Source organism: Genypterus blacodes, unplaced genomic scaffold (assembly GCF_046128005.1).
Source record: "Genypterus blacodes isolate CSIRO-AG114 ecotype Tasmania unplaced genomic scaffold, CSIRO-AGI_Gbla_v1 ptg000003l_1, whole genome shotgun sequence".
NCBI lineage: Eukaryota > Metazoa > Chordata > Actinopteri > Ophidiiformes > Ophidiidae > Genypterus > Genypterus blacodes.
In genome coordinates, this window is record NW_027466817.1 from 2,968,673 (window position 1) to 2,989,331 (window position 20,659).

Here is a 20,659-nt window from a genome sequence, read left to right on the forward strand (position 1 = left end):
GAAACTACGGAAATTTAAAAAAATATATATATCTGCATGAAGATTAAATTATATGGATTTTAAAAGAATCCAATGCAGTCAAGAAACAAAAAAAAGGAAAAACACGCAGCCGATTTGATGGTTGAACTCTCTCCCGCCCTCGGCGTCACTCCTGCGGTCTGAGCGCAGCAGCAGCACGCCGCCGCCGCCGCCGCCGCTTCCCCCCATCGGAACCCCGGCGGAGCCTCCGTGCACGGGGCGAGTGGAGGCGTTTCGATCAAGTAAGGTACGCACGGTGTTCTTTACCCAAAAGGAGATTAAGGGAGACAGGGGCAGGGAGGAAGGGAGGAGGGGGGGACGCGCGTAATTCTTTGCTCTTCTAAAAGGATCTTCATGCAGCTGCGAAAATGGGCTGCGTGAGCTCCAAAACGCCAGTTGGTAAGAGTTGTTTTTCCCATTTTTGCTCTCGTATAGAACGAAAGCCTGACGTTCGTATTTGTTCTGCTGCAGCCCTCCTCGGGTGCAGATGCTGTATGAGTGAATTGGAGTGCTTGCGATACTCAGCATGCCACAGATATGAGACATATGATAGCGCTGCAGAGTCATATGCACACACACGAATAAGGCTACCTGAGCAACAACAACGACCTTATTTGAGCAAATGTAAGGATTTACAAGATGCACACTTGGGTCTTCTTTGGCGTTTACTTAATGTGAAGGTGGGGAGGGAGGAGGGGTGCATTTTTGGAGGGGTGTTGGGTAATAAGTGAGTGCTTGCTGCAGCCTAAACATCGCGATGCTACGAGAGTTGCAAAGAAGCTTTTTAAAGCGAGCACGCCAGTCAGAGCACAGATCACACGGGTGCTGTTGATGCGCTGTTTTGACCCTTTATTTGTGACAGGAAGACACCATGGTTCTGACCGCGCTGATCCAGTTTAGCTGCAAGGTAGGAAACAGTTTGCTCTCCATAGACGCCCTCGACCCTGCTAAGTCTTCACTCTATAACTCCTTATTTCGAGGGGGTTTACCAATTATGTCATCTCGCCGTGAAAGTGAAATGTATAGGGATCAGTTTGCAACGGGGATGGACTTCATCAGTGCTCACAGGCGCACGTATACTGAGCTAAAGATCATTTCCTTGTTGCCAAGAAACAAGCTCCCTGTTGTCACCGCATCTATGCGTGCTCTCGGGGTTGTTTACATCTCCGCCGTGTCCCCCATCCGCTCCGCTGGAGCGAAATGTCGTCGTCGGTCCCGGTCTCCCTCCCGCTACCCAGAGCTTTGATATACGTGTCTCCCGGTCATCTATTTGGCTGGATCTCCTCTGTGACTCCCCACATCATTCATCCATCCATCCATTTACTCATCCCACCACCCTCTCCTCCATCATTCTTAAGTGTCCGCTCTCTTTGCTGATGTGGATTTGACTTGCAACCTTTTCGCGACCTATTTGGATTTATCTCTCCTATATCTGTGGAAATGGAGCCTCTTTTCTGTCTCTTAATGGTTTTGTGTTATCTGTCGCTGTCTGCTTCTACAGTCCACTTGATGATTATGGCGCCTTGTCACCTGTCTCCTTGTAAGTGCGTAAGGACACACTGAGGTTATGGCGCTATATCGTTTCTGTGCAAATATTATCAATAGTGTCACTGGTCAGCCACCTGTTTGATTCTCTTATTTAGCCTATGGTGGACATCACAATGCTGCTGGTCTTGACCTAACTGTGTTGATTGCCTCATTAAGTCTCAGAGAGCCAGAGAGAGAAGGGAGGAGAGAGAGAGAGAGAGAGAGAGAGAGAGAGAGAGGGGGAGAGGGGTCTCTCTATCTGCAGTTTCCAGGACAACGGAACTACAGGGAGAGACAGAGAGAGAAAGAGGGAGAATAAGAGAGAGCGAGAGTGGGGAGGGGGGCATAAGTATAAAAAAAAACAATAATAAAAAAACAATGAAATGTAATGAAGCAAAAATGGATTTGCTCACAGGGAAGGAGGAGACATTTTCAGAGCTGCAGCTCCATTTTCCAAAGACCACAGTCTGGTGAAGCAGATTAATTAAGATAAAAAGACATCGAACAAATTAACAAATTAGCCACAGATGGAGGATGACTGCAGGCCCCCACAGGAGAGCCTCCACAAGTTATTTATTCACGTTACCTTAAAACCTTTCAGTCCGATAATCATCTCCAAACTAATATGTGGCATAACGCATTAAGGTTATATGTCTAGTCTATTAATGTAGTTTGATTCCATCACCATATCATTTATTTCCATCAAATCTCAGTCCTGTACATCCATCACATCACTCAAAGTGTTAGGGTCAGGCTCTGTTGCTGTGACACCATCATGTGTGCGATCCAGTCAAAGCTGGTTGCGCCGTTTTCTGCAAAATCTACAGAAAATTTGCATGAAAGAGCAAAAAACCTGTTCAACAAATGGGTGCCGCTGACCGAAGAAGCTTGAATCCCCAGAGGAGACAACCTCTCCCCTTCTCATAACCCCGGCTGCAGTGGCGATCCCTGCGAAATGTGAGCGTTCCAAAGAAATTTGGTGCTGACGTGTCAACATTAAGCCCCACTGCATCTAAGCAGGCAGTTGGCCTGTATGAGTGTACGGGCTCAGATATCTTCAATGACTGACTGCCACATTCTGGACGTCAATCTAAGGCTTTACAAAACACGACACACATCTTTCACTCATTGCCCAAGATGGCCTAGATTCAGCTATACAATACACCCTCAGGCATTTGATCTCATCACATCCAATTAAACAGCAGATATAGAATTCTGCCGGTGGGCAACTTGAGCTCGACGTGCTAAACGGCAGGTCTTTGACCCAGAGGTGAGTGATTGGTCTCGATATTGGACTGAATATTTGAGGTGGGAGCTGGTGACTAATCGAGCGAGGAGTTGTTCTTTTCACAGACAGTAACCAGAAACGCCTCACTGCAGTGGAGGGTTGGAAAGAGGAGCCAGGCACTGACATTTAGAGGCCCACCACTTAATCTAGTTTTGCAAATCTGATTCAGAGAGTGGCTGGCACGCGCAGGAGGATACATTTGTGGCTGACAGGATCTATCCAGGTGCTGAAATGCTCCTCCTCCGTGCAGTCACATCCACAAAAAAACAACCTTAGCATGTTTTCCACTTTTGGTTTGTCATGGTCCACCAGCTAGTTTAATGTCAACAAGCGTAAGAAGACTACAGACAAGACTGTCCACTGAGGGGCACTTTACTTCTGGATAAATAGAAGGGATCGCAAGGGGGATAGTCACTCTCCTTATCTGCAGAAAATGCCTCTGTACGGGCACAAGAGCCCTCGTCCCAGTAGGGTAGCGCTGTAAAGCTTTCAGCAAAGTATCAAGCGCGCCCAGAAATATATGATGTAATATATGATCAGAGCGGAAGACTGGAAACAGATCTGCTCCGCTCTGGACGAGGCGGGTTGAAAAGGCTGTAACGTCACGGATAAAGGTCATATCTGCTCAGGAATAGACGAGAAAGAACAAATAAACAAAAGGTGACCTTTTGTGGCCATAAATTAGCCATATGGCCTTCATTTTTTTTTCAAATTTCAGTTTTGTTTTCAGTCTCAGTTTGTTTTTGCTAAATTAAAACTTACTGAAAAATCTTCACCTTGAATGTTCCAGATTGCAGGTTTCTCGGGAAAAAAAGATGTATTATATGCGATGCTGACTGCCAGAATGAGCTCAGTTGAACAAGAAATCACCAACAGTGAAGATTTAGAATTTGACTCACATTTTACTTTACGTGAGCACGTTGCCCTGTTTCGCCGCGTTGTTGACCAGCAGAGACAAAGGTATTAGACGTCGAGGAGGTAAAGCTATAGCACAATGCGAGCACTGGCACGGCGTTGTCCCTTATTCTGTGCTTTCTATACTGCTTTGCTCCTTAAAGACTAACCAGAACCAACTTCATAAAACAGCAAACAGGCTTGGGCTACATGCATGACACGGCATGGCTTCAAAGTGCATGGAAGTAGACCTCGGCGCCCGTCCGCCTTCCAAGTCCTATTATCTCACTACAAGTAAGAGCATTACATGAAGTGTTCTTTCAGACATGCAGCACACAGTGTGAAAAACAACGATGTCTTATGAATACCCTGGTTAGAACAGTGGACATGGCCGTAATGAGTTATAAACACTTCAGAATATTCTCTCCTTTTACTCCCAAATTTGATGTGTACAAAGATTCGTGGTGCTGTGAATTGTAACCTTTTCTTTTTTTTTTCACTGTGCTTTGTTCAGATTGTACACAGATTCCCCCACACAGTATTGGCGCCTTTACACTCTTTTTTCTGTCTAACCAAAACATTGAAGAAGTTCCTGGTGTGTTTCTGAGGTTTTGTTTGGAGGAAACTGCAGTGAGATACTGTAACATCACATTAACGAGTCATCGCTGGCTGCCTTGATGTCCCATGAGGCATTGGTTGGCATGGCGATTTTCAATTCTGCTAATAAGGCAAAAGACGAACCCTCAGGTCTCATAGTGAGCAGTAAAAACAAACAAAGAAACAGTATATTATGAAAATAACGCCTCATAACCATATTTGATTGAAGCGTTGTCGTCATAATATCGATTTATTTGACATCATTTCCTTTAATCACGTGCGCTCTCTTCCTTCTGACAGTGGCGGTTGACGGTTCGTTGCGCGTGGACTGGAGCGCGACGAGCTCCGTGTCTGACCTTGTGCTTTTGGGGAGCACACGGACCTGCTTGGTGCGCAAACTGATGGTGACAGCACCTTTGGGCTCTCTGGACTTCAGCGAGGTGCTACTTTCTTCCTTTTATAAAAATGTGGCTGGGTCGGGTTTTATAACAGAGATGTGAAGTTGACGATGCATTAAACTGACAGGAAGAGCAGAACATGATGCTCTTCTGGGGCACAATGTGGACCGGCTGTGCTTGATGAACAAATAGAATTGGTGATATGATCGCTTGATGTAATGCTCAATGGTTGAATGACCCTGGACCCTCTTCCTAACAGCCAGCAAGCCAAATCACACGTCTATGGGCTACAATCATCTCAGCCTTAAGGGGCTTGTGAGAAACAGAACACTGGACTTTAATTCCACTTTGAAGGCAAATTTCAATCCTAATAAATGCAGCAAACCAAGACGTTTGAGCTTGAGTTGTTGCACAGTTGATTCATACGTGCTGCGTTTCGCCTTGGACGATTCTGAACCACCCTACAAACCATTTTTGTAGTTAGAGGGCACATAGTCTGGATCATAAACGATTCTTTCTTTAGTAATTCACCATGTGAAGCAAAAAATTATTTTCTCAACCCTTCCTGGTTTAATAATTACCTAATTAACTAAGCTGTCCCAGTGTTTAATGTGTGATTAAACCTCGAGTTCTCGCTCCATTTTGGCTTTCATTAATGCTCACCAGTTACTTTCTAATTATTTGCAAGTCATTCAGTATAATTAGCAATCAATTTTTAATTTCGGATTTTAAATAGAATCTCCATGGTGGAGAGTGTAATGCATCTCGCCTTTGGACAAAGTATAACTAAAGCTCACTTGAAGGTTCATGCAAGGCTACACCCTCTGCACTCTTCGTCCATACATCGACTCGGGTGAAAGCACTGAGATTGTAGAGGCTCCTTTTAAACCTTTACAAAGAAGACCTTTTCAATTGAGGTGGGCCCATTACCGTTTCTGATCAGTTATGTGTGGGGCTAGCATATGGCAAAGACAGGTTGGCTAACAGCACAACACAGCCTGCTGCTAAATAAGAGGAGCCAACAATCTGTTGCCACTGCTCCATAAATAGTTTATCGTCCCAATGAATACAGAAAGATGTGTAAAAATCACAAGCTCTTTAGAGGCCCCTCAGATTTGTCATAGTCAGTTTTTTTCTAACATGAGGTAATAGTTTAGCGATACTGGTGGGAGAGAACTTGTTCATAAAGGGTTCTGTGTAATTGCTGCTGCTGTGGTTTCTACAGTTGGTGATGATAGGTGTTTAGAATTTCTTTGGATCAGGTGCCTGTGTTGTGGCTCGACACCGAGGCTGCAGGTAATTCTCTCAAAGGTGATGACGATGGTGCTAATGATGAGAATGATGAATCCACCTTGGTTATTTTTTTCATCACTGCGCACCATCTGGATGCCAATCCGACATGTCACAGTGAGCCAGCCAGGCAATGATTAGCAGTGCCTAAATGATCCATTATGACATGTAGCCACTCACTGTTCACCGGTGGGCCTGTTATTGAAGAGGGAGGCAGGCTGGACTGACTGCAGATCTTATCACACCTTCTATAGATTGTAGTGTGTGTAGTGTGAGCCAAATCAGGAGAGCACATACAGTAGTCATTAGCGTGCCTGTTGTGCCAGCAGTTGGAGCTCTAGGTGTGTGATGACAACAACAGCGAATGCCGGAGATATTGTTCCATGGTAGCTGGTTGCCATAGAAATAGTCCCTTTGTGGAAAAGTTGAGAGATAGTGGAAAAACAAATGAGAGAGAGAGAGAGAGAGAGAGAGAGAGAGAGAGAGAGAGAGAAAGGAAGAGGGGTGATAACAGCACATCGAGGAGGAGGAGAAGGATGTTCAGGGTTTTTTCCACAGCAAAGCCCTTTCACCTGGGGGTAACAGGTATCAGTTCCTCTGAAGCTATTCATTGCTTGTCATTTCATATATTTTAATGTGTAATGTATGTATGCTGTGTGTCTGGTCCAAAATAAAGGAATGTAGTCTGGAGTGTGTAGCAGATTTTGATGACACACGGAGAGGTAACAGCTGGAGAGGTAACAAGATGGGTTTGTTTGAGCTTTATTTTGTGGGTTGGTTAGTTCATTTATGTTAGGGAGTTAATAGAGAGGTTTAAAGTGGCGATTCAGAATCACACTAACTTAAATTCATATGTAGTATTTGCGGCATGTTGTGCAATGAAGTGTGCTGCTCCAAGACGAATACGAGTTGATAGTGTATGTACCAACTAAAACCTTTTTTTGTTTTGTTTTCAAGTGTGGAAAGATGCACAACAACACACATTAGAGAATGTTTACAGCCCCCTGGTTCCCTTGATACCTTTTGGCTGAACTGTGCTCTCTTGTCATATTTATCCGCCTTAGTGGTAAACGAGCGCCCTCGGTTTGTTTACTTCATGCTCCATGTAAGCAAATGAAAATGGCAGGAGGGCTGTGTGTATGTTCTGTGTGTTCATTAGACCAATGAGATTTTTGTGTGTTACTGCGTGTATGTGCAAATATATCTGCTGGTGTAGAAAGATCAGAACTACATGTTTTCTGCTTTCAGTTAACGCTTAACAGGCTCATGTAGCATATTCTGCTCGTTTAAGTGTTTGGCTGTAGTCAAGGGATGATTATGTGTAATGTGACATCACAAATTAAGTGTAAACGCTGCATGCTGTGTGAGTTGTGAGTGAGTGAAAAGACACAGCATTCCAACCGAAGCAGTGTATCGGAGCTGAAGACTCCCTGTGTTTTCCACTCCGTTACTCAGTCGCTCTGCCTCTCAGTGGGTCAGTGGGGGAGCAGAAGGGGAGGAGATGAATGAAGGAGCACAGCCGGTCTCTGGTGGGGCCAATAAGTGGAACTGGATCCACAGGGAACGGTGGATTTTGAGTGAATAGAGTCACACCGATAGGATACACAAACCAGAGATGTATTAACTTTGAGACCGTTTAATTAAGATTATTGTTTTGATCCTCCATGGATCTCATAAACCACTGATACATAACTCTGTAGGGAGGTGAAGCCATTACCAGCAAATGAATATGAAGATGATAATCCAACAATACTGTACCATGCATGAAAACACCGAAAGACAAAATTACTGTTTTTTTGAAGAAATTTGTTTTGTTGAAGTCATGCAAAGAGGAAACTAGAACAAACATATACATTATGTTTCTCAGGATGTCTCAATGTGGTTACTTTGGTGTTAGCAAGGTATAACTTATATTTAAACTGTTCAAAAGACTCACAATTCATTCCAATATGTTATATATATATATATACGAGCAGAATACCAACCACTATTACAACACTGGATTGAGCTACATTTACTCAAATAAACTTGTATTGAATGTATGAAATGTATTTTTGTTGCCTCAAGTTTAACGTTTAATTTCACTGAAATGACGTAATAGTTGATTAAGTACAGGCAACTTTCTCAAAAATATGGCTTATTTATTTTGTTCCACTTGCTATAAAACAAATTATGTAAATTCAACATTCAACCTTTTCCTACTAATGCTGCTAATGTTATTTTTTTTTCTACACCTCAATTTACTGAATACATGTTTTCCATTGACTATTTAGAAAAAAACATTTATGCCATTATGTATCACAAAAGTCTCCACTGAAAACCATTTTGGTGGCATTATAGGTGAGAGAGATGCCACACCAGAATACTTTACAGCCAGTATCTTTCCAAAAAATCCGACTAATCCCACTCAGTGGAACATCACATCTCCTCCCTCTGATCCATGAGCTCCTGTGTGGCACAGAAGGATTATCATTCCTTATAGCAGCTGCTGATATCATCGCAAGCTCGAAAGCCCCTTTGCTCTTGCTAGGGCCTTTCTCGCAAATTATTGTTGATTGTCGTCGTTTGTTAGTCAGCTGGCATTTTGTCGCTTGCATTGATTTAACCGACATTGACAGAGCAAGGTCAGGGTGATGTGCGGGTGTTATGCCATGAACTGTCAGTGTTTTCTTTAGCGTTTTTCTCTACAGGTCTGTATCAAGTCGCATCTGATTAGAAATCAAAGCCACATTTCTCATTAACACCTGTCATGCTATGATAATGCAGCTGTATATCAGCAGGACTGCACAAGCACAGTCTATGTATGTGCACTACGCTATGCACAGCGAGTGTTTAGTGATGATTCAGTCGTTAATTTTAACTGCCGAATCAAGTAGCGGAGATAAAAGTGATAGATTGATGAATGATAAACTATAAGCATGCGTCACGTGACTGTACACAATCGGAACATGTTCACATCTACCTGGCTGCACAAAACCCTGAGCGTTACATTGCTCAGTCAGCCAAGTCTGTTGACCCATATTGAGTAACAATGCATAGACTGAGCTCAGCATGTGGCCTTTGGTGTTGACGTGCTTGTTGTCCACGTGAGTGCAGGTGGGGCTATAAAAAGAATTAGCAGACAAAGAGACTCGTCAACACCTGATACCCCTCCTGTGGTTTGACTTTACAGAGCAGATAGATTTGATGGTGGACGGGCTGTCGGGAGGGAGGTCCACCTTTTGTCTACTGTCTGGTTCTATTTATGCAGCTGTAAGTCAGGCCTCAACTGGACACCATCAGCACTTGATTCATTGTTTTACTAGTTTCTTTTCTGAGAGTGAAGAGTCTCCCATCATTTCATTGTGGTTATTTATTGTACTGTGTGTAAATATTAAACTACCAAGGTAGAAATTATGAAAGTGTCTAAGTCTGATGTTCCATAAATCAAGCTAACATGCATAGTAACACTGGGTATTGTCTTTTTATCTGTCTATGACATATGGTACAGCAAGTTGTGGGTATTAGTATTAAATGGAAATTAGTATTAGATGATTATCACAAACATGAAATATTAGAAACAATATTTAGCAAACAAAGTGAAACAGTCTGTAATGAGTTACCCCCTCGCCCCCTCCCTTCAAGCTTATTATATTTCTTTACTACAACATTAACTTATGTCTAACTTCATCATTGGTAATAATGTGCATGCAGCATATTTACCAGGCATTGTGATAAATACGACAGCTTGAAGGAATTAGTAGCAGCTACGGCAGAGGAATTAGTCGCCTCCACCCCATTTATAATAACTCAGTACGCATTGCATTTAAAATAAATGTGTTTATCTGCGAACATTACACTGTCACAGTGTCAAGTGCTGTTTCTGTGAGTAGAGCAGCTTTCTGATTTAGCTCCAGAAATGCCTGAACTATATGTGGTGTCTTCATTCAAACTTACAGGTGAACATGACTTCTGGCTGCAAGGGATGACGTGAGTGGCGCTTTTGCTACGAAGCTGTCACTTTAGTTTACGTTATCATCTTACCGTATAATCTAGGGTGACATGTTGGCTGGGTGGTGAACAAGAAGGTTGTGGGTTTCGTCTGGAGTTTGAACTCTCTCCCCTTGTCTACACGGGTTTCCTCTGGGTGCTCTGATTTCCTCCCACAGTCCAAGGACCTGCAGATTATGTGAAAGCCGCCTGACAGTGTGACTATCGGTGTGAATAAGTGTGTGTGTCAGCCCTGTGAAGAGACTGGTGAAGTATTGATGGACAGTTGGACAGCCTCCCAAAATAAATTAATATTCCTCATAAAGGTTGGACTGATAACCTATTAATTCCATCCGTTTATACGTCTTTTCCAGCAAAATCAGTGTCGGATGTGCATGAAAACATACTGATAATGAATTAAACAGTGGAAATATCCTATTCAGTTTGACCTAACCTCAGTGTGTGTGACGTATGCCTCATGGATCCGGAGGTTATTGTGTAATGGCATAACTGTAACCCAACCAAGGTGATATGTCACAGTCATTACAGGGAAGAAGAGACAAGTACATCTAATATAAAGGCTTTACTGCGGTCACAGCGCCTGACCTCCTAGTCTGAAGGCCAAAATGCTCATCACTTCATTATTGCGTCACTTTGAGGATGGATGCTTCGAAAGCCTGGCTACAGCCAAATGGAATTACACATAAAGGCATCTATGTGCTGGGTTGTTTTTGAGGAAAGAGAGAAACTAGTGGACATGCAAATCCGTGCGTGTGTGGGAATTCAGCTTGTGACTAATTAAGGCAGTAGTGTAAACAGACACAGCTTTGATTTCAAGGTCTTGTCGGAGCATTTTTTCTGCATCAGAAGAAAACAACGGGTTCTGCTGTGAGCCACGGCGAGTACAGAAGCTGCTGCGTGTGTTTTCTCATGACTCATGCAGATTTCCTTCTCTCTTCAGGTGAATGTTGATGACACCATTGAAATGTTACCAAAATCAAGAAGAGCACTTACCATTCAAGAGATCGCTGCATTAGCACGCTCCTCCCTACATGGTAAGCACACACACAAACACACACATCCACACAATTTAGTAAGTGTAGGTATTCCAGGATAACCCAGTGTTTGCACACACTGAGACGTTTGGAAGTGTACTCTTGTAATTGGTGATCAGCAGGACACATTTAACAACAGAAATGTGCAAATATATTTATCTTACATTTCCTTGAAGCGTATCCTGAACCTGATACAGTATAACTCACCATGATGTAAAGCCAATGTGAAGCATGAAGTCATATAGCAACACATTTAAGAATACATATGAATAAGAACATAGTCCTCCTTAGACAAATTGTTGTTGTAGTTTGCAGGCACACATCACACATCCTGGACCGTTTCCATTATGTAATGTAAAGCGTTTCAAGGACATAACCCTCAACTTTTATCCTCACAGGCATTTCCCAGGTAGTAAAGGACCATGTGACCAAGCCTACAGCCATGGCCCAGGGCAGAGTAGCCCACCTCATCGAGTGGAAGGGCTGGTGTAAACCCATAGAAACACCCCCAGCCCTGGAAACCGACTTCAACTCGTACTCGGATCTCACTGAGGGAGAACAGGAGGCACGATTTGCTGCAGGTAACACTTTGGTTGTCTGAAAAATGCTTTTTGATGATAATTGATGTCTTGATTTCACAAATATCATATTAGAAGGTTGTACAAATCCACAACAATCAGAAGCTTGATTGCGCTATCCAAACGAGAGCACATATCAACTATGGGTGGAGTTCTCATCTCAACTTTCTTCTTGTCGCGCAGGCCTTAAGCGTTGGTGTAATCAGTCATATCAGCAGCCACTCAGTGTTTACTGCCTTGCCCCCAGCATCAGTGACTGCTTGTGTATCCAGAATAATTGTTCCTCTCATCGGTCTCCTCCATCTATCTCAAATACCTAATATTTCTCTTCTGTCCTCTTTTCTTTGCCTACTACTGCCCGCCACATCCGTTACCCACTTTCCCCCCTTTCAAGCTGTGCCTTCCTTGAAGGCTCCTCTCTGCCCTCCGTCTCTTTTATCTCACCTTTTCCTGCTGTCGCTCTCTCCATTGGGCTCCTTCTCGCTCCCCTCCGTTCTCTCACTTGCTCCCTGCAATGCAGACTCTCAAGGTTAATTTGCACAGTAAGGTTTTGCTCCTGGCTAGTGCCGCCGTGACTGAGCGGTTTTACTCCGTGCCGCCTGTGCTCCCCCTTTCTTTTTTCTTCTTTTATTTTGTCATTGTTTTCTCTTCATCACAGTTCTTTTAATACCATATGGATGTGGAATTGCATCTCTACTACCAATTAAACAAACTTAATAGTGAGAATCTTTACAGTCTCATTATATATTTCACAGGCTTTGCAGGTTGACACCGCATCTGTGCTTGTTTAATTAATGTCTTACTTTTTATCTTATCTGTTTGAATCATTCCACTCTTACCAGTGTGTGCTCTGTCCTATTTATGTACAATGACATCATAGAGATTGTGTAAGTTTCCTCAAATGTGCTGGTGTGGCAAATGTGTGAGTCAGTAGTAAGTATGAGAGCCAGTGAAGAGAGATGGCGGAAGCTGAATAGTAGGAGGTGGACACAAATACACACATCCTTTGCAGATAATCCTGCGGTGTCTCTCTATGAATCTGGCTGCCAGCCTCGATCAAGCTTATGTCATTCTGTGTGTACGTGCATGTGTGTGTGAGAGAGAGAGCAAGAGAGAGAGAGAGAGTGAGAGCGCTAATAACGTGAATTAGTAAATGCACGCTTTGCCAAGTAGCACAGTGTTAGAGTTACAGTAACAGCCTGAGCAGGTTTACAACAAACAGGTCTCTTGGTAAAACTCAAATTGGAAAAAGTGGCAGAAAGCATTGAGGGAAATGCATTCACAGGCGCTGACAGCCCAATCCACCAAAGCAGCAGAGTGTGACACTGCTAAAACAACTATGTGAGCTTTGACAAAGACACTGTGTCACACTGCATTAGGGTTTTTCATCAAGTCGGTGCCACGCTTTAGTAAGACAGTGCTTTGTGTTCAGTCACAGGAGATGCTGTCACTTCCCTTATAAATGTATATTAATGAGGAAAAACAGAGCTGACTGGTGTAGAAATACAGCACAAGGAATTCAACGTTTTGGTGCTAATTTACACACAAAGGACCGCCAAGTGTGTTGCTTGTTTTGCAATCAGACAACCATGTTGATGTCCATATTTATGTTTTCTGACATTATTGGATGTCATTTGCATCCAAATTTGAAAAACATCAGAGGAGTGGATTTATTTTGCTTGTTTTGTTAATTTTTCAACTCAACATTCAAGGTTTTTAGGACTACTAAATGATTAATCAAACATTTCTTTTGACTTTTCGCTAATGACATTCACATTCACACAGCCATTTTTTGTTGTATACTGTATCCTTGGATGAAAGCACACAAAGTGCAAAATTAAATGATGCTCGTCTTTTATCGGACCATTATTTGCAAACATGGGCACTGTGAGTGTGTGTGTCACCTTGACTAGACCATGCTGCTTCTGTCACACATTGGAGATATTCAAATGGAAGTACAAGGACGTGTGTGTGTGTGTGTAACTTTGTGCAGGTGTACATTGTGATTTTGTGGTTATTTTTGGCATTTGTGTGTGTGTATGTGGGTCAGTGCCATTGAACCATCATGTATGCAAATCACCCCGCTGGTGCATTAAAGTTGGATGAAGAGCAAAATGGAAACAGGCTATGAAAGGAATTTTAAAAGGCGTTCAAAAGGAAAACTAAAGAGCAGCTCGCATGATTGCATTGGCCGGAGGAGGATGTGCAGTTGTTTGTGAGGAGAGTTCAGGGCCAAGCTACAGTGGAAGATGAATGAGAGCATTGATTTCTCCCTATAGGAGACAACGCATGAATACAGAGCACCGGAGAGAGTCAGAAAGAGAGAGAGAGAGAGAGACAGAGAGAGAGAGACTGACGACGAGAGAAAGAGAGAGTCGGAGAGATGGAGATCGAAATGAGAAGTGAGGGACAAAACTGAAAGATTGCAACGCATAAGAAAAGGGAATGTAGGGATGAAGAGCGACGGGTGAGTCGATACAGAGACTTATTGAGAGAGATGATCGGAAAGAAGCGAGGGATTGGATGGATGGAGAGGAATATAAAATAGATGGAAGGGGAGTGAGAATGGGCAGAGATATAAAAGATGGTAAATAAGTCAAAAGAGAGTAAGGGGGGGACTCTCACTCTGATTGGCCTGCAGCTGAAGATGATTAAAGGTGATTGGTGAGATGCATTCAGGTGCTGTCACACGCTGAGTCATTTGAGCCAGAAACAAGTGCACAATGATGGCCTGTCTTCATTAAAGCACACATTGTTTGGTATTGCTTACTGTGGACACGCTGTGCACTTCAGTTGACCGTCAGGCAGAAGTTTTCTGCTCGTGCGGCCATGAAATGCTGACAAATCTAATGAGGAATAATCCATTATTCATGACACGTGCCACATGTTCACAATAAGGGATGGTGAATTGCGTACACAGACAGTTAGAGTGACAGATTGAAGCAATTACAGGGAGATAAATTAACGGAAAAATCACCTACAATCATAAAGTGTCTTAGTAACAGGTTTGGCAACCGCAAGCAATCAGATCAGCTTGAGTGCACCGTGACTTAGACTGTTCACTGTCATTGTAGTAGAGTCGACTGTCAATCTGCATCCACAGAATGCAACCCATGTAACATGAGGAAAGGCCTTTTAAAAGTGACTTATAAGTTTACTTAAGTACAAATATGTTGCTCAAGAAAGCGTTTTCCTATATTTGACCCTGAAGAGTCAGTATTTTGTCTGTATTACTATCCTGTAGTAACTTCCGGATGACCTTCTCACATCAGCTCACTGCCCTATAACGTGAAGCAGCTGACAGAATTACAAGGAAAAAAAAGTAGCCAGTAAAAAATAACCCACCTGTTAAGTGTGAAATGATAACCTGTCTTACTGGATTTATCCTGTATTGAACTGTAAACATGATTTAACACAGGCCTGTCAATGTGTGTGTGTGTGTGTGTGTGTGTGTGTGTGTGTGTGTGTGTGTGCATGTGTGTGTGCGTGTACGTGCAGGTGTGGCGGAGCAGTTTGCCATAGCGGAGGCTAAGCTGAAGGCCTGGTCATCTGTGGATGGTGACGACTCCAATGACGACTCTTACGATGAAGACTTCCTGCCCGCCAATGAGCCCACAACGCAGAGCACAGGTACACACACACACAAACACACACACACACACACCATACCTCAGCACCACAGTGATTATGGCATAGCTAATCACATTTATTGCTTTCATACTAACACCTCCCTCCCTCTCTCTCCTTCTCTCTCTCTCTCTACCTCTCTCTCTCTCCCTCTCTCCCTCTCTCCCTCCCTCTCTCTCTCCCTGTGGTTTGTCCCACTGCCCTAGTTTTCATCCTCTCTTGACATTTTTTCCTCGGTGCAATTTGATATTCCTCCTGACGGGAACGTGGCTGTATGACTGTGGTGTGTGACTGGAGTGTAAATATGCAGACTGTAGCTGTCCATCTGTATATGTGTGTACAGATTGATGACACTGAATAACTGATCCCCTGTACTGTACATTGACTGTGGACGTCAGTTGCTCAAAGAAGTGCTGATAAGTTTTTTTTTTATGCTCATAAAATGTTTTTAGTTTTATTTCCTTTCTGCACGTTTCTCTTATAATGACAATGTGTAATCGTTTGCTATATATGCTGTTAGTATTTCAAGGGAATATTACAGTTCTACCTTTCTTATAATCCACTTTGTGTTTCCTTCAGCTTCATGCTTACAGTGTGTATCCTTCCCTCTAGATGTGCCGTCGTATCCACCCTACTTGAAGGAGCTGATCCATAGCCAGCTTTGCCAACATCTGGGTCTGCGAGGGCCCTGCTCCGAGGGTGGTGGCGGCGGAAGAGGTGGAGGAGGTGGAGGAGGTGGTGGAGGCGGCGGAGTAGGAGTGGGGGGAGGAGGAGGAGGAGGAGGTGAGGGAGGCGGCAGCGTTGATCCCTCCCCCACAGCAGGCTCCCCGGACACTCTGTGCTCCAGCCTCTGCAGCCTGGATGAGCAGCACCCACTTCTGCGCGACCTGGGTGGCCGCTGCAGCACCCACTCGCACACTAGCGCCGCCGAGATTGCCGCCAAGATTCTAGCGGCGCTTCAAGGGGGGGAGGAGCTGCTGCTGGCCCGCCTCCAGCGGGCGGGGCAGATGGGGCTGGGCGGAGGGGACTGTGGCTTTCACAGCCTGGGCGGGGGAGGGCAAAGCTTGAGGCCCTGCGGGGGTCAGGACTCCCCTTGCTACTCCATGTCGTACTCTGAGACGTATCTGTCACCCGGCGAGGAGGACGACACCCCTTGCAAGGACTTTGAGGGCAGTGTGTGCCAGGTGGAGGCGGAGGGCAACAGGGAGGGGTACCGTGCTGACTACATCCCCCACCATAGGAGGGTGTCTGATGTGGCCTCTTCTGGGGTAGTGTCCCTGGATGAGGAGGATGAAGAGGAGGAAGAGGAGGAGAGAGCGCAAAACAACCAGTAACTCCTCACCCCTTCCCTCAGTCAGCGTTTAGTCCCTCCTCACGGTCTGCCTCTGTTTTTTGGAACGATTTTCATTTTCCTCCACGACTTCTTAAAAGCGTTCTCTCCCTCATGATTGCAGTGTAAACATCTGTCTTTGCCTTACACACAACATTTCCACTCATAACTGCTTTCCTGTATTTGATTTTATATCAAATATATTTCCGTTTGAGGCGTCCAAACAATCTTTTCTACACTTGTGAAGACAGCAGTGCTGAGCCGGCCTGGTTTGAATGAAATCGTGGGTTTTAAACTGAAACTTCTGAATCCGCCCACGACCCAACAAGGAAATAAGCCGCCGAAATGGACGCCCCCCAAAAAACCCACAACCCTCTCCGACCCCTGACCCCCCTGCAACTGGCAGACTATGACTGAGTCCTAAACTCTGACTTATCTTTGCATGAAATCGATGGGACGGTCTTGAGCACGGTTTGTTATCTCAGCTGTTCTGTATGAACCCACCCCTCCTTCCTTCAAAAGTCTCCAGGTTGACAATGCATCCCTGAGACTTACCCTGATCTAAGCCCCGCCCCCTTCCTGCCCCTAACCCCTCCCACCCTCCTTTCCTTTCCTTTCCTTTCCTTTGCAAGAGACAAAATAGCATCCTTTTGGGCATGGCTTGCTGAGTATGCCAAATTATATCTCCCCCGTCACTATTAATTATGAGCAAATGCTGGAATGTCTTTTAAAGTGACGGGACATAGTATGTATTTTAAAATAACAAGAAAAAAAAAGATGACATGACAGAAATGATATGCTTTTACTGTACTAGTTTTCTATCATTCAAACATGTTGTTGTTCATATTATTCCAAATGTCATCATGACCTCTGTCGTGATGATTAACGATGGCTAATGGATATTTTAGGGGGTTCTGCGGATTCCTGCACGGAAGACGCAAGAACTTTTGTTGTCTTAAAAAAATATATATACACGACAACAAACACAAAACAGAATGTTCCTGAAGTGACCCTTTGGTCGGTCGGTGTTTGGGGTTGAAAAAGACATCGGTTGAAAAAAGGCAGAAAAGTTTTTTTTTTCTGTGAAGAGACGAGTCGCATCGGAGATTTTTCTATATTTTTGTATGCGTTGTCTTGCTTTGATCTCTTTGCCTACGCGGCGTGCCAGTGTATGTGGTTTTTTGCACGAAGCTAACGTGGCTGTAGATTTCTCCTTTCTTCGTTATCACTGTGTGATATAGTCTACTGGGAAAAAAAAAAAACTAAAGAAAACAACACAAATGTGAACAAAAAAAAGTGGATTTTACTTTTCAAAAGAGGATACTGTGATACGGTTTGTGATTGCCACTCATCATAATCCTCTTTCTTTCCTGTCATACTGACTCCTGAAAAGCTTTGCCTTTTATTCTCTACTTTCCTTGTTTTCTAAGACAACATAAGGGCACGTTTATGTGATTACACGCAGAAACTCCTGTCTCTGCGCTGAGGTGAGGAGCCCAGTCAAGGTTCTCCCAGAGGGACTGTCATTCATACAACTCAGGAAATCCCATCGGACCAGAGCATCAGTGCATGCCGCCCACGCACACACCGCCACACTCTCATCTTCATCGCTGCTTTGCTTGTGTGTATGCGTTGTTTTTTTGGAGGGGGGGGGTTATTTTCTACAGACGATTAAAGCACAGTTTCCTTCCCCGTATCGCTCTTTGACCTGTTTGGAACATTTGAGGTGTGTGGCTGAGTTGTTTGGGTTAGTTTTGTGTGTGTATGTATGAGTGTGTGTGTGTTTATTTGTGTTGATGTGCGGATGTCAGCAGGCTCATCACGCTCGCATTGTAAATCCATTCCAGAATCCGTGCAATGCAGCAATTCCCTTTAAACTGTGTGTCTGTTGTAGCTGAGCTCTCGTTGGAGGTTTTACTCATACTGGTGCTGTTCAGCAGACATAGGAGATAAAATAACACACGCACACACACACACATAGCTGAGTGATTCTGCGATAAAGACATACTGACTTTTGTGAAATATGAGCTCTGTGTTGTTTGGCAGAGTATTAGAATTCCTAGTAAGGAGGGTTGAACAAAGACAGCAACAACTCAGGGGGAACCATTGGAGCTGTGCCTTTCATTTGTCACCTTTGACCTCCCCAGTTGAATCAGGCCTCGGGACGTAGGCTGGCTTCCATCGGACCTCATTTCAACGAGTCAAACTTCTGCCGAGGCATCAATATCCTTTTGCATTTCATGCTTTCGCTGGAGGTCACGGCGGCGATTTGCGTCACCGTGCTTTCGTTCGACATTAAAACACAGGCGGCGTCGGCGAGGAGAGGTTGTGTTTTTGTCCTGACGCGGTGACGTGAGCACAGCATTGTTCGCCTCCCATCTCTATTTATCAGCTCGTCCTGTCCGCTGTGCGTTGGTCCCCGTCCTCTCCCCCCAGGGACTGTGTGCATTTATGCATGTATGAGAGAGGAGACGGACACCTTGTGGCTTTATGAGTTTTGCATTCTGCCGTGTTCTCTCTCTCTCTCTCTCCCTCTCTCTCTCTCTCTAACACACGTTGGAAACCGATCCGAATTCTGACGTGAACCCAAATCCTAAACCGTCCCTCTGTAGAGGTGAAAGGGAGCGCGTCCTCTTCGTCCTATCCTTCTAAAGGTCATCTTGTCCACAAAACCATAATTCTCACTGACATGCACCCAGACAGCCTGATGAATGTACCCCTCTCCATCCTTCCGTCTCTATCCTGTCATTTCTTGCCATCTCACCCTCTTCTCTCCTCTGCAGTCTGTCCATTTGTCCTCTCCTCCCTCTTTGTCTCTGTCCTCCCTCTCCCTCCTCCTCCTCCCTCCCTTTATGCCCACAGGGGGCTTATTACGCAACTAAGAGGACATCTGAATGCTACCTTTGCCGACAAGCAATTAGCCCGCGATTATGAAACCGCCAGATGAACAGGAGACGTGTATGTCCCTCCTGTCTGTCCCCTTCACTCCATCTGCACTCTCGCCCCCTCAGCACAACCGACACACTTTTTCTAAGTCTGCTGTCCCGGTAATCTCCCAGTGGTTTCTGAAAACTGATGGCTCATTAACGGAACTATTGCTGCTTTTGGCTCTGGTCAGAAGAGAGGCGGTACATATTTTGCAGCCCGGTAACAGAGCAGCACCCCACTGTCCTTGAGTGTGACGGACATCTTTGGAGTGAAATGTGTCCCCTTTTGGTGTGTGTGCGTGTGTGTGCATGTGTGTTTGGCCTGTGTCTTTTACTTTGTGGCCTGTTGCTTCAGGCAAGCACTGACATTGGATACTTATCAGAGAGAAGTGCTCTGGCAACTGCTCCAAATTCAGTGTGTGTGCATGTGTGTGTGTGTGTGTGTGTGCGTGTGGGTAATAGTGGCGGGAGAACCCAGTGTTATAAATAGACATCAAAACATCTGTTGGACAGTGTCAAGGCAGGAGGGCGTATGAATATTCAGTTAGCGGTGGTGCCCCTGTCACCTTATAGCCTACTTACCATTTTAGAACAAAGCTGAAGGGAACAGGGACCTCACAGGCCCCTAGTGGTGAATATTAGAATAAGAACTGAACACACACGTCCTGAAACGACTGCGAGAACGGAATAAAGAGTGTGAGTGTAAGAGAGAGGGATCGCCTGTGTTTAACCCACATTAGCCCTCCGCTGCTGGGGCTAGTCTTAATTAAAGCATCCCACAATCCTCAAAAGGTTTGGGAGCACAAAGTGACACTAGGCACACACACAGACACACACACACACACACACACACACAAACACACACACACACACACATTAGCACACACACACATGCACTGCCCACAGTGTCAGCCACACAGGTGCATTTCTTTGTGCAGTGCATAAACTAAAAGAGCATGACATAATGTGTGTGAGAGCAAAGCCATACTCCCACCCTAACCCAAAAAAAAGACACTCCAGTATGAGGAATTAGATCCAAAATGAATGTACCGACTCATCCACATCTCACTGCAGTAGTGATCACTCGCACTGACCATCCCAAACATTCCTAAGTTCATCCCATTCCTCCCTCTGAAATCTCTATTTTGTCTTATTCCTCTT

The 20,659-nt window shown here is 44.4% G+C and overlaps 1 protein-coding gene across 1 annotated transcript; it reads left to right on the plus strand.

Moving 5' to 3' along the window:
• The first annotated feature begins 10,951 nt into the window (after positions 1-10,951).
• On the plus strand, positions 10,952-16,939 carry fam131ab (family with sequence similarity 131 member Ab). Its single transcript, XM_076143580.1, has 5 exons — positions 10,952-11,036; positions 11,435-11,617; positions 15,113-15,244; positions 15,854-15,940; positions 16,010-16,939. The coding sequence occupies exons 1-5, from the start codon at positions 10,967-10,969 to the stop codon at positions 16,573-16,575; spliced, it is 1,038 nt and encodes a 345-aa protein (XP_075999695.1). The 5' UTR covers positions 10,952-10,966; the 3' UTR covers positions 16,576-16,939.
• The last annotated feature ends 3,720 nt before the right edge of the window (positions 16,940-20,659 follow it).

Bases quoted from the DNA above. Each gene is read 5' to 3' on its own strand.
- fam131ab (XM_076143580.1), top strand. From the start codon at position 10,967: ATGTTACCAAAATCAAGAAGAGCACTTACCATTCAAGAGATCGCTGCA. The intron at 11,618-15,112 runs GTAACACTTTGG...GTGTACGTGCAG, and splicing joins GGAGGCACGATTTGCTGCAG to GTGTGGCGGAGCAGTTTGCC. The intron at 15,941-16,009 runs GTGGTGGCGGCG...GAGTGGGGGGAG, and splicing joins GCGAGGGCCCTGCTCCGAGG to GAGGAGGAGGAGGAGGTGAG.